Source organism: Salmo salar, chromosome ssa18, assembly GCF_905237065.1.
Source record: "Salmo salar chromosome ssa18, Ssal_v3.1, whole genome shotgun sequence".
Taxonomy (NCBI): domain Eukaryota; kingdom Metazoa; phylum Chordata; class Actinopteri; order Salmoniformes; family Salmonidae; genus Salmo; species Salmo salar.
This window is the reverse complement of record NC_059459.1, coordinates 49800158-49817825: the sequence shown is the minus strand read 5'-3', so window position 1 is coordinate 49817825 and position 17668 is coordinate 49800158. Positions and strand designations below refer to the sequence as shown.

At 41.2% G+C, this 17668-nt stretch overlaps 1 protein-coding gene across 17 annotated transcripts in view; it reads right to left on the bottom strand.

The window, feature by feature from the left end:
• Positions 1-17668, bottom strand: part of col25a1 (collagen type XXV alpha 1 chain) — a 456448-nt gene that overhangs the window by 232264 nt on the left and 206516 nt on the right. For all 17 annotated transcript variants that reach the window (XR_001322145.2, XR_006760436.1, XR_006760437.1 and 14 more), the window contains exon 3: positions 10257-10301. Coding sequence is in view for 13 of the 17 variants with exons in the window: in XM_045701252.1 (XP_045557208.1) it covers positions 10257-10301 (45 nt within the window). In the remaining 4 variants the exon portion in view is untranslated. The remainder of the gene's footprint in view (positions 1-10256; positions 10302-17668) is intronic.

Below are 17668 nucleotides of genomic sequence, written 5' to 3'. Positions count from 1 at the left end.
GAACCCTACAAATCATTATTGGTCTTTTGCTCTTATTAGGGGAGCCCAGAAAAAAACGGTGGGATTTTTTTTTATAAGCCTTTTTTCACTGGGCTTCCTTGTGACTGAGGTTAAGTATAAAGCGTTCCGGCTGCAGTTCAATGACATTGTTTTATCGTTCGTTGAGTAGGGCTACTTATTTTATGTCTTTTTTTCTAAAAAGGCGCTATGTTGTTGACTTGGTTCTTGGTTGTATTCCAACATTAATGTTTCAGTCTGCAGTTCAAACAATGGGGCTGGAGAAATGTAACCATATTCAACATAAATCAATGGCTGTATATAATTAATTTTGACTCGGAACTGAGATTGAAATCACTAAAATACAATTTTATGTCATTTTTCCACCATGACCCATCTACTTTCCCAAGTGTGGGTCTCAAACTTGTAAAACACGTAATGTAATACCAGAATTGTGACATCCATAATATTCGGAGTCAATTTTTGACCACTGCAATTATTCTATATATATATTTATAAAACATTTTTTACAGGGAAGTCATACTGAGACTAGGGTCTATTTTACAGATGAGCCCTGCATAAATACCTCAAACACATACAATATACACTATACAAAACTATTGGAGATTTTAAAATATTAAAAGTGTCACGTCCTGACCAGTAAAGTGGTTATTTGTTCTTATAGTTTGGTCAGGACGTGGCAGGGGGTATTTGTTTTATGTGGTTCAGGGTGTGTTTGTGTATGTGTTCATGTAGAGGGGGTATTTGGTTTATATGGTTCGGGGTGGTTGTGTATGTAGAGGGGTATTTGATTTATTAGTCCAGGGTTTTGGTTATTGTTCTATGTTCGTTTATTTCTATGTTCTGTCTAGGCGTTTGTATTTCTATGTTTTGGTAATGGGGATTGGGGCCTTCAATTGGAGGCAGCTGTCTATCGTTGCCTCTGATTGAAGGTCCTATAAATAGGTATGTGTTTGTCATCGGATTTTGTGGGAGATTGTTTCCGTGTATAGCTTCATGCCTTACAGGACTGTTAATCGTCGTTGTGTTTTTGTATACGTTTTGGTTTTCCTTCTTGTCCTAAATAAAAAAAGAAGATGAGTATACATTTTCCCGCTGCGTTTTGGTCTACACTCTACGACACCCGTGACAAAAAGGGTCTTTTTTACAGCTGAAACTTGTTTTAAATGCAAAGAAAACACATTTTATGATTTTTAATAAGTTCAAAAAGTTGGTTGAAAATACACTTGCACTTACGAGCTTAGATAGTTCTCGAATTAATCAGGTCTCTGCATATAAATACTTAGGATATGATTGGATGATAAACTGTCTTTTAAAATGCATATTGACGAATTTTGTAAATGGCTAAAAATCAAGCTAGGCTTCCTCTATAGAAAAAGGACATGTTTGTCCTCTACAAATATAAGACAAATTGTGCAAGCTACTTTTATGTCTGTTATAGATTGTGGGGATATTATTTACATGCATGCTACGGCATCAACACTTAAATCGCTGGATGCTACTTATCATTGCGCACTTAGGTTTATTACGGGTGCTAGCTACAGAACTCACCACTGTGTTTTATATCAAAATGTGGGTTGGACTTCGCTGTCCGTGAGACGAGAACAACATGCTCTCGTGTTTGTCTATAAAGCGCTTCTGAATAAGCTACCTTCTTATTTATCATCACTCATCAACATTATAATTATAATTCCTAAAACCAGGTCTCAAGCATGGATTACACTTAAGGCCCATGCAATTTCCACAGAGTTGGGTATGGCTGCCTTTTCCTGTTACGCTCCTTGCCTATGGAATAGCCTGCAGACTAAACTTAAACTTGACTCTTGTCCCCCTTGCCCATTTGAAATACTTATTGGAGGATTTTTATTTTTGTATTGCTTGTAACTGTTTCGGGTAATGCAAGTTATTGTGCTGTTAGGGGAATAACCTATGTGTAAATGTAATCTGTTGCTGTATTTTTTTGTGTTATCTGTGATCGTTTTGTTTGTCTTGTGTAGTTTCTTAATCATTGTACATAAACTGTATTTGTAAACATGTATACGCAGGGCCCAGCTGTAAAAGAGACCTTGGTCTCAGTCTGTGTTCCTTGTTGAAATAAAGGTATAATAATAGTATAGGTGGCGTCATAACCGACTTCAGTGGGCAAATGCTCACATTTGATGGCCACTGGAACGCTGGAGAAGTGTGCTCTTCATGGATGAATCCCGGTTTCTACTGTACCGGGCAGATGGTAGACAGCGTTGTGTGGGAGAGCGGTTTGCTGAAATCAACATTGTGAACAGAGTGCCCCATGGTGGCAGTGGGGTTATGGTATGGGCAGGCATAAGCTACGGACAATAAACACAATTGCATTTTATTGATGGCAATTTGAATGCACAGAGATACCGTGATGAGATCCTGAGACCCATTGTCAAGCCATTTATCCGTCGCCATCACCTCATGTTTCAGCATGATAATGCACGGGCCCATTTCGCAAGGATCTGTCACAATTCCTGGAAGCTAAAAATGGCCCAGTTCTTCCATGGCCTACATATTTACCAGACATGTTGTCCATTGAGTATGTTAAGGATGCTCTGGATCGACTTGTACGACAGTATGCAGTTACAGCCAATATTCAGCAACTTCGCACAGCCATTGAAGAGAAGTGGGACAACATTCCACAGACCACAATCAACAGCCTGATCAACTCTATGCGAAGGAGATGTGTCGCGCTGCATAAGGCAAAATGGTGGTCACACCAGATACTGACTGGTTTTCTGATCCACACCCCTACCTTCTTTTTTAAAGGTATCTGTAACCAACAGATATATATCTGTATTCCTAGTCATGTGAAATCCATAGATTAGGGCCTAATGAATTTATTTAAATTGACTGATTTCTTTATATGAACTGTACAATTATTGCACATTGCGTTTATATATTTGCTCAATGTATTTATGACTTTGTACAGTAATCAAACATTTGGCTCTTAACTTTGAAAAGTTGGGTCTATCAACTCATGGAAAAAAGCATATGAAGGTCATCATTCTCAGCTACTGGAAAATACATGTTGGGAGGTTAAAATCATATATTTATGATCTTGATGTACTTTTATTTTATTTTTATTTCACCTTTATTTAACCAGGTAGGCTAGTTGAGAACAAGTTCTCATTTACAACTGCGACCTGGCCAAGGTAAAGCAAAGCAGTGTGACACAGACAACACAGAGTTACACATGGAGTAAACAATAAACAAGCCAATAACACAATGAACAAGTCAACGACACAGTAGAAAAAAAAGAAAGTCTATATACAGTGTGTGCAAAAGGCATGAGGAGGTAGACAATAAATAGGCCATAGGAGCGAATAATTACAATTTAGCAGATTAACACTGGAGTGATAAATGAGCATATGATGATGTGCAAGTAGAAATACTGGTGTGCAAAAGAGCAGAAAAGTAAATAAAATAAAAACAGTATGGGGATGAGGTAGGCAGATTGGGTGGGCAATTTACAGATGGACTATGTACAGCTGCAGCGATTGGTTAGCAGCTCAGGTAGCTGATGTTTAAAGTTGGTGAGGGATATAAAAGTCTCCAACTTCAGCAATTTTTGCAATTCGTTCCAGTCACTGGCAGCAGAGAACTGGAAGGAAAGGCGGCCAAATGAGGTGTTGGCTTTGGGGATGATCAGTGAGATATACCTGCTGGAACGTGTGCTACGGGTGGGTGTTGTTATCGTGACCAGTGAACTGAGATAAGGCGGAGCTTTACCTAGCATAGACTTATAGATGACCTGGAGCCAGTGGGTCTGGCGACGAATATGTAGCGAGGGCCAGCCGACTAGAGCATACAGGTCGCAGTGGTGGGTGGTATAAGGTGATTTGGTAACAAAACGGATGGCACTGTGATAGACTGCATCCAGTTTGCTGAGTAGAGTAATGGAAGCTATTTTGTAGATAACATCGCCGAAGTCGAGGATTGGTAGGACAGTCAGTTTTACAAGGGTAAGTTTGGCGGCGTGAGTGAAATAGAAAGCCGATTCTAGATTTGATTTTGGATTGGATATGTTTAATATGAGTCTGGAAGGAGAGTTTACAGTCTAACCAGACACCTAGTTATTTATAGTTGTCCACATATTCTAGGTCGGAACCGCCCAGGGTGGTGACGCTAGCCGGGCGGGCAGGTGCGGGCAGCGAACGGTTGAAAAGCATGTATTTGGTTTTACTAGCTTTTAAGAGCAGTTGGAGGCCACGGAAGGAGTGTTGTATGGCATTGAAGCTCGTTTGGAGGTTTGTTAGCACAGTGTCCAAGGAAGGGCCAGAAGTATACAGAATGGTGTCGTCTGCGTAGAGGTGGATCAGGGAATCGCCCGCAGCAAGAGCGACATCATTGATATTTACAGAGAAAAGAGTCGGCCCGAGAATTGAACCCTGTGGTACCCCCGTAGAGACTGCCAAAGGTCCGGACAACATGCCCTCTGATTTGACACACTGAACTCTGTCTGCAAAGTAGTTGGTGAACCAGGCGAGGCAGTCATTAGAAAAAACAAGGCTATTGAGTCTGCCGATAAGAATACGGTGATTGACAGAGTCGAAAGCCTTGGCCAGGTCGATGAAGACGGCTGCACAGTACTGTATTTTATCGATGGTGGTTATGATATCATTTATTACCTTGAGCGTGGCTGAGGTGCACCCGTGACCGGCTCGTAAACCGGATTGCACAGAGGAGAAGGTATGGTGGGATTCGAAATGGTCAGTGATCTGTTTATTAACTTGGCTTTCAAAGACTTTAGATAGGCAGGGCAGGATGGAAATAGGTCTGTAACAGTTTGGGTCTAGGGTGTCACCCCCTTTGAAGAGGGGGATGACCACCGCAGCTTTCCAATCTTTAGAGATCTCAGAAGATACGAAAGAGAGGTTGAACAGGCTGGTAATAGGGGTTGCAACAATGGCGGTGGATAGTTTTAGAAAGAGAGGGTCCAGATTGTCTAGCCCAGCTGATTTGTACGGGTCCAGGTTTTGCAGCTCTTTCAGAACATCTGCTATCTGGATTTGGGTGAAGGAGAAGCTGGGGAGGCTTGGGCGAGTAGCTGCGGGGGGAGGGGGGGGAGCTGTTGGCCGGGGTTGGAGTAGCCAGGAGGAAGGCATGGCCAGCTGTTGAGAAATGCTTATTGAAATTTTAGATTATCATGGATTTATCGGTGGTGACCTTGCTACCTAGCCTCAGTGCAGTGGGCAGCTGGGAGGAGGTGCTCTTGTTCTCCATGGACTTTACAGTGTTCTAAAACTTTTTGGAGTTAGGGCTACAGGATGTAAATTTCTGCTTGAAAAAGCTAGCCTTTGCTTTCCTGACTGACTGTGTGTATTGGTTCCTGACTTCCCTGAACAGTTGCATATCGCGGGGACTTTTCGATGCTATTGCAGTCCGCCACAGGATGTTTTTGTGCTGGTCAAGGGCAGTCAGGTCTGGAGTGAACCAAGGGCTATATCTGTTCTTAGTTCTGCATTTTTTGAACGGGGCATGCTTATCTAAGATGGTGAGGAAATTACTTTTAAAGAATGACCAGGAATCCTCGACTGACGGGATGAGGTCAATATCCTTCCAGGATACCCAGGCCAGGTCGATTAGAAAGGCCTGCTCGCAGAAGTGTTTTAGGGAGCATTTGACAGTGATGAGGGGTGGTCGTTTGACCGCAGACCCATAGCGGATACAGGCAATGAGGCAGTGATCACTAAGATCCTGATTGAAAACAGCGGAGGTGTATTTGGAGGGCAAGTTAGTCAGGATAATGTCTATGAGGGTGCCCATGTTTACGGATTTAGGGTTGTACCTGGTGGGTTCCTTGATGATTTGTGTGAGATTGAGGGCATCTAGCTTAGATTGTAGGACTGCCGGGGTGTTAAGCATATCCCAGTTCAGGTCACCTAACAGAACGAACTCTGAGGCTAGATGGGGGGCGATCAATTCACAAATGGTGTCCAGGCCACAACTGGGAGCGGAGGGGGGTCAGGTGGCAACAGTGAGAGACTTGTTTCTGGAGAGATTCATTTTAAAAATTAGAAGTTCGAACTGTTTGGGTATAGACCTGGAAAGTATAACATAACTTTGCAGGCTATCTCTGCAGTAGATTACAACTCCTCCCCCTTTGGCAGTTCTATCTTGACAGAAAAAGTTGTAGTTGGGTATGGAAATCTCAGAATTTTTGGTGGCCTTCCTAAGCCAGGATTCAGACACAGCAAGGACATCAGGGTTGGCGGAGTGTGCTAAAGCAGTGAGTAAAACAAACTTTGGGACATGACATGCATGAAACCAAGGCTTTTTCGATCACAGAAGTCAACAAATGAGGGTGCCTGGGGACACGCAGGGCCTGGGTTTACCTCCACATCACCCGAGGAACAGAGGAGGAGTAGGATGAGGGTACGGCTAAAGGCTATCAAAACTGGTCGCCTAGAGCGTTGGGGGGACAAAGAATAAAAGGAGCAGATTTCTGGGCGTGGTAGAATAGATTCAGGGCATAATGTGCAGACAGGGGTATGGTGGGGTGCGGGTACAGTGGAGGTAAGCCCAAACACTGAGTGATGATAAGAGAGGTTGTATCTCTGGACATGCTGGTTATAATGGGTGAGGTCACCGCATGTGTGGGAGGTGGGACAAAGGAAGTATCAGAGGTATGATGAGTGGAACTAGGGGCTCCATTGAAAACTAAAACAATGATAACTAACCTAAACAACAGTATACAAGGCATATTGACATTTGAGAGAGACATACAGCGAGGCATAAAGTAATCACAGTGTTGATTGGGAGAGCTAGCTAGACAACAACGGGTGAGACAACAGCTGATCAGCTAAAACAACAACAACAGGTAAAATGGCGATGACTGGGCAGAGATGGTCGGTTAACTACACACAGAGCCTGAGTTCGCGGCTGGGGCTGACAGATAAACAAAAAAAGAAACAGAATGTAGTACCGTGATTAATGGACAGTCCAGCAGGCATCAGCTATGTAGCCAAGTGATCATAGGGTCCAGGGGGCAGCAATAGATGGAACAGGGAAGCCGCGGAGTAGTTACTTACTGAATTTACTGTCAAATTGACCCGTAACATAAACGATGCCAGCCAAATCGAACATAAGGGTTAATTCCCTCTCATTTACTAACCACAAATTAACTATGTATACGCTTCTATATATCTGCCTCCATGTGAACACTGATACATAAACCATAAGAACCATGTGATATTCCATGGTTGCTAAGAGCACTTAAAACAATCCATCATGAAAGCAATTCAATCCAGCATTATTATTCACCATTTCTTATCACACACTTCCAAACTGGCAATGCTTGTCATTTGTTTCTATGTGTTTCCCACACTGTAATTGGCAACAGTATTTCACCATGTGACAGTTTAAGGTCGCTGGCGTCATTGTTACTCACATGACAGGGGAATTTGTTATTACTCTCTGAAGTGACTGAGGTTATAGTGTTTTACAATGACAGCTGCATGGGCCTAGTCCACTGAAAACATATTTAAATGTAAACTTTTTTTATTGATGATGAATAATTTAATTTCCATAACTTGGTCAAACGTGATTATTTTTTTGGGGAAAAAGGAAAAACAATTTATCACATTTTCCAGAAGTGGTATATTTTCAAACTCCTAGTACAAAGGTCAAACTGATAACAGTTCTAATGCCCCCTGTCTTATGTTCAGAACCTTTGATTTAGTATTCATTGGAGTAGAACACATCACATTCATGCAAAATATACATTTTGGGGAAAATGCATGAGAACAATTTAATCCAATTATATTTTTGAAGTGCTGAATAGAAGGAATAATAGAGGATTAATATCATCCATACAATATTTAACTATGTACCAGTATGAACCTTTTTTTCAAGTTTACCTCAACCCAATTTTTTTTACAGATTTGTTTGTATCCAATGTAAAGTTTATCCAATGTAAAGTATTCCATTTGTACCCCATACAACAGTGCACAAGAAACTTTTCTATGTGACTTGTGACTAACTGCTAAAGTATCATCAGCTAAAACAATCAGTTTACAGTATATCATTGAAATTCAGATAACGAGTGGAATATACTGTAATTTACCAAAGTATTTCAGCAGTGGATTGTACACTACTCCATCATTTCAAATGGTAGTACATAGAGTAGGTGACTCTACACTTTGTCCTATTGTATTGATGCACACTGGCTGATGGGGGAAGATGATGTAGTATTTACAGCCACATCCATGTATTATTGGTTACAGAATTATTTTGATTCAGTAGTTATCAGTTTTGAGCAGTATGATTAAGTGATAGTTAAATGGATTGTTAACAAATTAGAAGAAAATCATATCAAAAGTAATGTGAATATTGCATTGTGAAACGCAGATCATTCGATTGAATATGTGTGCAAATTGAAAGAGTGACTTGGTGCTGTAAACAATTGACTTTGTGAATGTTTTTTTTGTACTCAGTCAATTGAAAAAGTACTTAGACTTTAGAAACATAGCTATTTTGATGACCTGTTTAGATTTTTATACGAAGAGTTGTGAAAATGTACCACATACTTGTGCAAAATGCACCAAAGTGTTAAAAAAAAAACTTTTCTGTGTGGGCAGGTATAATGTTATAAATCATGAAACTTCTCAAAGAGCTGTGACATTTTACAGACAAAAAAAGGAAACTTCTAAATAATGCAGTCCAATGTTGACCACCCACTAGTTCTGCCTCAGACAACTGCAGTCTCAAACTGGTTAATAACATGGAGTTTTTGACACAAACTGTCTAAGCATCCTTTCCATAGGTTCACTATAAACAAAGTCAAGTCCTAACGAAGTGTCCCTTTTAGTAGTAATGTTTGGCAAAACACAATTTAGTTTTTTCCAATTTGTTCTCCCCATTCAATGAACTTGTTTCTCTAGAAAAAACACAACAGGAGGAAAGCTTGTTCTGCTTGTCAAGATACAGTAGATCACTGACTTCAATGCATACACATATTTAATTTGTGGGGTGAGAACTACACCGTAAACATGCTTTTAGATACTCACTTTCTTCTACAACCCCCATAAGGCATAGTGCACACAGATTAAATAATGAAAGTTATTTGATACTGGGGAATATTTAGTTCTAAAAAGTAGGTGGTACAGAGCTTTACATTCGGTGGCAATAATGCAGTACAGTATAGGTCTCTGACATCTGTACCAAATAACTACTTTACCCTGGATTTACCCCAGCAATCAATGAGAAGTACACATGCTTTAATCCCTTTATTAAGACAGGTGTGACATATGGGAATGTTCCCTGATGATCGAGCTGTCCAGAAGTTTATGTGGGCATTACAGAGATTCTGGTAGAGAATGACAGTCCCCCGAGGTCATGTGTGGTTGATGAGATGAGGAAGTAAAATTAAACGCGTCCTCTCTAACCTGCCCGTAGGTGACCCTACCGCAGTGACCCAGGTGTCGTAGATTTGGCTTGCTTCTGCTGGCCTAACAACAAGCTCCCCAGGCAATTTCGGGATTAGGCTATTATCATAACACAATGGGAGTGATTGTCGTCCTATGTTTTGCATTGTCTGCTCTTTAGAGACCGCTGTGCCACTGAGGACACCATGCGCTACACGTGTTAGCTTGTTTCTGGTAGATTTAGTTGCAGGATTCTCAGCATTTACCTGAAAAGTGTTGGTGTAGTACTTTCACACAATATTGAAATTTGAAATTAACATTAATAGATGTTTATTGGAAAGGGTTGCATTAAACAATGCCAAAGTATCTCAGAAAAAGTCGGCTACAATTGAACTCGGCTGAATTATTGAACCAGGATCTGTGGTCCAATGTCTTCCTTGGATTTCTGTGGTTCTTATGCTAAACCCTAAACATTACCTTACTAAAAACAGGGACCTCATTTTGTCCTCCCATTCAAATAGTTTTTTATGAGAGCAATACCTTTTGGTCCAGTGCATGGCCAACATGAAGTCGCAACATAGCAGTGTGAAAGGCTTCAATGTCCTTTATCGCTATTAGCCCTGCGCGTTGTGGTGTGGATGCACGCCTGTCATTTATATATTCCCCCTCCTAATTCAAAATAGTATCCTTTCATAGCACTTCATATGTGTAGGAGTGTCACCAAAAACACGTTTCCTCCCAAATAGGCTGGGCCTGGGCTGCTCTGAGGTTGGTGAGTCAGCTCAGGAGAGAAAAAAATCTCACTTGGAGGTCCAGCCAACTTGGAATAGATCTGTGAGTGCACACACTTACCAGGTTCGCCATTCCGGCCTCTTCTTCCCCGCTTTCCTGGCGGGCCTGCATAGAGGGAAGCACAAAATATTTCTGGTCAGGGCTTCCATTCTTTCTTCGGTTTTCTATTCAATAATTTGCGATTTGCATGTAAATGCCCTCAGGTTCAAACCACCCTAATAGGGAGAGGAGGAGGCCGTGTCAAAATATTGTGTTTGGATCTTCTATGCACCTCAAGGATCCCAAGGTTCATTAAGCATTTAGACACAATTTAGACGCAAACTCAACTGGAAATGGGGACATACTCTCTTGCTGCAAAAGTGATCCTTTTGGTTTCATCTCTTTCTTTTTCTTGGTGTTATTATTAGCTTGGATGCCCTGATTTCTAATTTGTTTTTGTAACAGTCATTTTCAGTTTTCCTCTTCCCTTGCGCCTTTCGTGAACAGCATCAATCTGTTAATGCTCAGCCGGAAGAGTAAAACAATTACACGCACTGCTAAGTTTTACATGCTGGGAACTCGACTGCAGTGCTGTCCGGACGACCTCTGGGGATGTAAGAGCCGCTTGCCCAAAATGTAGCTTCTTCATGGGAGAAATGAACATGCTTTGCTATGGGGGGCTGGCTGTCAAAACCAGGTTTCTCTCAAGGATACTCTGCAAGGCTTATGGTTGTTACAGTATTTAAATACATGTCTTGAAACGTAATTGACTTTTCAACACAGACCTAAAATGGGCCTGCCATAATCCATCATCATCTGAGGGGAGGTCAAATCTAAACGAACCAAGCGAGACAAATCTCACTGGTCAGTTTTCACCACAGATTTCTGTCCAGATCTATACTTTATATACAAACATATGTGGACACGCCTTCAAATTACTGGATTCGGCTATTTCAGCCACACCCATTGCTGACAGGTGTATAAAATCGAGCACACAGCCACGCAATCTATATAGACAAACATTAGCAGTAGAATGGCCTTACTGAAGAGCTCAATGACTTTCAACGTGGCACCGTCATAGGATGCCACCTTTTCCAACAAGTCAATTCGTCAAATGTCTGTCCGGATGGAGCTGCCCCAGTGAACTGTAAGTGCTCTTATTGTGAAGTGGAAATGTCTAGGAGCAACAACAGCCACACAAGCTCACAGAACGGGATCGCCGAGTGCTAAAGCGCGTACAGAGTCCTGACCTCAACCCAATTGAACACCTTTGGGATGAATTGTAACGCCGACTGCGAGAGGCCTAATCGCCCAACATCAGTGCACGAACTCACTAATACGCTTGTGGCTGAATGGAAGCAATTCCCCTCAGCAATGTTCTAACATCTAGTGGAAAGCCTTCCTGGATTAGCGGAGGCTGTTATAGCAGCAAAGGGGGGACCAACTCCATATTAATGCCCATGATTTTGGAATGAAATGTTCGATGAGCAGGTGTCCACATACTTTTGGCTATGTAGTGTACTTTCAGACAGCAACAGTGTGAAACAGTATTGCAAATTCCCTTTTGAGCACTGTTCTGACAAACACAGTATTTTATAAGGCCTCCCGAGTTGCGCAGCGGTCTAAGGCACTGTATCGCAGTGCTTGAGGCATCACTACAGCCCCGGGTTCGATCCCAGGTTGTGTCACAGCTGGCCGCAACTGGGAGACCCATGAGGCGGCACACAATTGTCCCAGCGTTGTCCGGGTTATGGGAGGGTTTGGCCGGCCAGGATTTTATTGTCCCATTGCGCTCTAGCGACTCCTTGTGGCGGGCCGGGGGCCTGTAAGCTGACCGTTGTTGCCAGTTGGATGGTGTTTCCTCTGATAAAAATTGGTGCGGCTGGCTTCTGGGTTAAGCGAGCAGTGCGGCTTGGCAGGGTCGTGTTTCGGAGGACGCATGGCTCTCGACCTTCGCCTCTCCCGAGTCGGTACAGGAGTTGCAGCGATGGGACAAGACTGTAACTACCAATTGGGGAGAAAAAGGGGGTAAAAGTATGAAAAAAGCATGAATGACCAACCTGTTTAAAATACTTACTGTTAGTATGACATCCACGATTTCAATATCTACCATACTCTACCATGATTTGCATGTGCAGGACAACTACTGGTAAATGGAGTGAACTTGAGCCAATGCCAAACAACTTCATTAATAGCAGAGGCTGTCATTTGTATTCAGGTCAATGTAAATAATTACCATGAGAGACACAACTGCCATAAGGGAGACATTGTATTAATTTCTGTGACGGTAATATGTTGTGACTAGGTAAAAACAAACATTTCCAGATTTCCCCAAAATCCCAGTTGGACGTATCCCAGAATCAATGGAGAATAAGCAGAAATCCAGAATCCTTCAACCAGGATTACTGGAAAACAAGATAATTTATTGAAAGTTTCTGGAATTTGCAACCCTAGTTGTGAAAGAGATGGTGTGAAGCCATCAACAACCATTACAGTATCTCAAATATCCATGGGAATGAGCTGACTTGTATTCACACATTTGCTGCCTTTTCAAGAAAGTGTATGGTAAGAAAATATATAATTTCACTGAAGCAAATAATTCACTTTGTTCAAAACATTGATAGTTGTGGGCCATTTTAACAGCTAGGTACCAGGGGCCTCGTTTATAAATGTTGCTTTCACACAAAATATGCCCCAAAACATGTGTGTGCCAGTCTTCAAGCAAAGGTTGGCATTTATAAAAACTGAACTTGTGAATGTGCTTATCCTCCCGCAAACTTTAGACTATGCATACGCACCGTTTCTAGTGGTTGAAGTATTGCAAGAAGGCAAAAGTATCCTTGTGAAAATGGGGAATATATATTGGAAATCTTATTCCTAACAAAAAACTGGTATAATAACAAGATGCACAGCGAAAATCCATTCATTTTTATTTTTTCATTCTAAAATAATTAGAAATAGGCATCCAGAAACTCAATAAAATATTTCCAATTATTTATTTATTTCATTTCCATGATCAATTGCAAAATACATTTCTCAAGAAGTTAGTATAGGCTACCATCATCCCATCTCTCACTTAATTCAACCCACCTCACCGTAGTAAAGAGATAAGCTAGTTCAAGTATTTTGCACTATGCGATCCGATCTAAAGTGTAGTTTAAGGTAGAACAGAGGGTCACCATTTTCATTGAGGCTACGTCTGAATACTGTAATGTCAAATTTCTCGAGTAGGCAATATTTCATTTTTCTGCAATGGTTATGATAACTATTGCAGAATAAATTCCTCACCTTTTATGGCCATGTTGAGTTCATATTCCCGAAGTACCCATTCAACAAATTATCATTACCATCTCTCATTTAATTGGGCCTACTAGATAGGCTATAAATAATTTACATTTTTTGCTCTTTGCTTCCGAAAGGGTGCAAGCTTTATAACATACAGTAGAATTTAACAGGTGAACAGACAGTTGATCTTTTGCATTGCAGTGTCATGTCTTTGGCTATGCCGGATTAAGTGATATGACATGCTATTCTATAAAATCCTTTCTCTGTAATTAATATTACCTGATTAAGCTAATCATGTAAATGTAATTAACTAAAAAGTCGGGACACCACGGAAGTGTTTATAGAGCCGTTATATTCCGAATAAACTCTTAAAGACTTTAATATTTTACATCGATAGCCGTCAATATTAATCCTCATTTTATTTTCAGTCTCATAATGAAAGTTGTAAATTCTTGGTTATCTTCACGAACCCTGGCTAACAAGTTGAATCAGCAATACAAAATTGGGTTTAATTATTTATTTACTAAATACCTAACTAATCATACAGAATTACATATACACAGAATACAAATGATGTCATACAGAAAACGTCCCTGGTGGACGGAGCCGACATGGCGGCTTGTTACACAAAGAAAGGGCTTGAATGAAAGAGTGGGAAGACTTAGGAACAAAGAAACAGCAGCTATGCTATCGTAAATACAGAATCTTATGCATTCCAAATTACCGCCCATTTGGAAAAGGAAAATGCAATAAATATTTACTCTGAGCTGCGCTTCGGTAGGTTGGTCGTAGATGCTGGCCGGGTTGGCCAACAGATCTTCCGGTCCTCGGAAGAATGTCTCTGGTGGTAAATTGGTTACGTGGTGGTATCTTCGTCTGTGGTAGACTGGAGCCGTCGTCCGTCCTTTCCTAGCCCAGGTCTACAGCGGCCGCTGCTAACTCAACGGCTAGGAAGTATCACTTCTGTAGTGAATAAGTTCAAACCATTCACAACCAAAGCTCACGCCGAGGTTGGCTTAGTTCTGTACTTGACATGTGTGTCCTTGTAACGCAGAGGCTGCAGACCTCACGTAGTGGAACTCAATGGCTACATTGTGTCATTGTCTTATATAGTGGCGAGGGGAGAATTGTGTGTCATCGTTTATGTCCCACTGTAGCTCCGTTGGTAGAGCATGGCACTTGCAATGCCAGGGTTGTGGGTTCGATTCCCACGGGGGACCAGTATTTAAAAAATGTAATAAAAATGTATGCACTCTACTGTAAGTCGCTCTGGATAAGAGCATCTGCTAAATGACTAAATTGTAATAACCCCTGTCTCTTCACAGGGGCGGGCCAATGACCAAGCAGAGCACTTTCCTTATGAAAACTCAATTGGAAGCTAAAATTACATTTAATCTCCTAACAAACAATTTCAATATCAAACATTTCAATTGCATAACAATTCCATGTGACTCTGATAATTAGAGGGTGTATACTTTCCCAGGTACAGTTTATGTCGTCCTGTCATCAGTCATAATGTCTCAGATGACAACCGAACTGACATCCATACTCATTAACTTGGCGTTCCCCTAGGATAGGGGGCGCTAAAGCGATTTTTGAAAAGAATTCGTCCCCATTTTAAACGGCCTCCTACTCAAACTCAGAAGCTAGGATATGCATATAATTAATACTTGTGGATAGAAAACACCCTAAAGTTTCTAAAACTGTTTGAATGGTGTCTGTGAGTATAACAGAACTCATATGGCAGTCAAAACCCCGAGACAGATCGAAACAGGAAGTGGAATTCTGAATTGCGAACTCAACTTCATCACGTTGCCTATTAATCACACCGTGAGCTATGGTTCATTGAGCACTTCCTATTGCTTCCACTAGATGTCCCCAGTCTTTACAAAGTGGTTTGAGACTCCTACTGTGAAAACTGAATGAATGAGACGCAGTGGAACGTGGTCACACGGAGAGGGCCATCACCATTATGATGCAGACGCCCTGGTTACCCTCCCCTTTCGAAACATTTTGAAACACAATGCAATCGTCCCCCTCGAATCTTATTGGCTCTCTTGTTGAAAAACGCCCTGAAGATTTATGTTATACAACGTTTGACATGTTTGAACGAACCTAAATGGGAAAAAAATGCATTTTATCGAAATGGCTGTCCCGTGGCCGACGGAAGTTTTGGAGCAGCCTTCAGACGCGCTAACAAGAACAAGCTCTTGGAACATAAAGGAGTATTTTTTTCGAACGAAAATACATTTGTTGTGGACCTGGAATCCTGGAAGTGCTTTCTGATGAAGACAACCAAAGGTAAGGGATTATTGACAATAGTATACAAGACTAGATGTGATATGCGATTGTTCCAAGATGGCGCTGACCTGTAACGTTAGCCTATTTTTCAGAGTATCGCATCCCCTTTCATCGCAAAGTATGATTACCCAGTAAAGTTAATTTTAAATCTGGCATTACAGGTGCTTTCAAGAGCTATTCATCTATAAATCTTAGAATGACAATATTACATTTTAAAAATGTTTTCGAATAGTAATTTAGTAAATTGTAGCTCTGTTTCATCGGATGCATTTGAGGGAAAATAGTTAGTCAACGTTACGCACCGATGTAAAATGCTGTTTTTATATATAAATATGAACTTTATCGAACAAAAGAATGCATGTATTGTGTAACATGATGTCCTAGGTGTGTCATCTGATGAAGATTGTCAAAGGTTAGTGCTGCATTTAGCTGTTTTTTGGTTATTTGTGATGCATGTGGTTGGTCGGAAAATGGCTATGTGGCTACTTTTACGATATACTCCTCTAACATAATCTAATGTTTTGCTTTTGCTGTAAAGCCTTATTGAAATCGGACAACGTGGTTGGATTCAGGAGAGGTGTATCTATAAAACGATATAAGTTGACATTTTTTTTTATTTTTATTAATTATAAAATTTTGTTATGCTAATGGCGATATGATTTTTCGCTGGATGTCCGTCCCGTATGCGGGACGGAGGCCGCACAGGGGTTAAGTTCCAAAGCATATTTCCAACTGGTTTTATTACCAAAATATGGTTCCTTTTCCCCATTTGTTTGATGTTCCCAAACTCTCTATATTTAACAAAGGCTATTCAACAGTCCTTCAGTAGGGTCAGAAAGAGAGGGGAAGGGAGAAAGGTATTTATGGGGGGGGGGGGGGGGTTATAAACCTTACCCACAGGCCAACGTCATGACAGCAGTGTGTAGGCTACTGTAGTATAAAAAATTATCTGAGTAGACACTGTTTCAGAATTCTCTGGCAGTGCAGCATATGGTTCGGGAAAAAGTAAATTATAAACATTATTAAATTCAAACAATCTGCTTAAAGGTCCACAACAATTTGCAATGGTTTTTATCTTTCCGAAACGGTCAGATAAAGCAAATGTCACTGTAAAAGGAAACATTCTGTCAACACCTCAGAAGACATTTCATCAAGTTCGCCATTGCTATTTCCTTTAGATACTGTCTTGTCACCATAAAAGGTGAATGATGGGCCTTTTTTCCAGGCAGAGTTTTAAAGCTCGTTCCTGCGCACACAGTTTCAGGATGGGTTTGATTTATAACGGGAAACCAAGTTTATAAAACTCAATATTCTTGTACAGTCTTTTCAGAACTCTGAACTGTGAATGGTTATGAAGACCCAGAACGGCACAGCTAATTTTTGCACGGCATTGGCAGTATTCTCAAACAGGCCCTGTCCACAAATAATGTCCACATGTTCTCAGTAAATACTTAGTTAATGTGTGTCCTTGTCACCTTTATTAATATAAATTTGCACAGATTGAGAATGGGTGGAATATGGAGACACTGGATACCGCTTTCCAGCAGGGTCTGTCTAGCTTCATCAAAGATGAACTGGCCACTCGAGAACTGGGAGAGGACCTCGAGACCCTGATAATGCTGGCAATCAGGATTGACAACCACATCCAGAAACGGGTGAGACATTGCCCTTTTGACACCACTCCAGCGTTCCGGTTTCCTAGGTACCCCAAACCCACCTGGCTCCGGTCAGGTGGAATATCAGACAAAGCCCATTCTACTGCAGGTTGGGGTGAACCACTCTGAGACTCTTTGTTTTCTGTTGATCACTGCTCCCGAGAACCCCCTTATCCTATGGTACCCCTGGCTAGTACTACATAACCCAATAGTTTCCTGGTCCATGGGAAACCTACTAGACTGGGGTAAGGA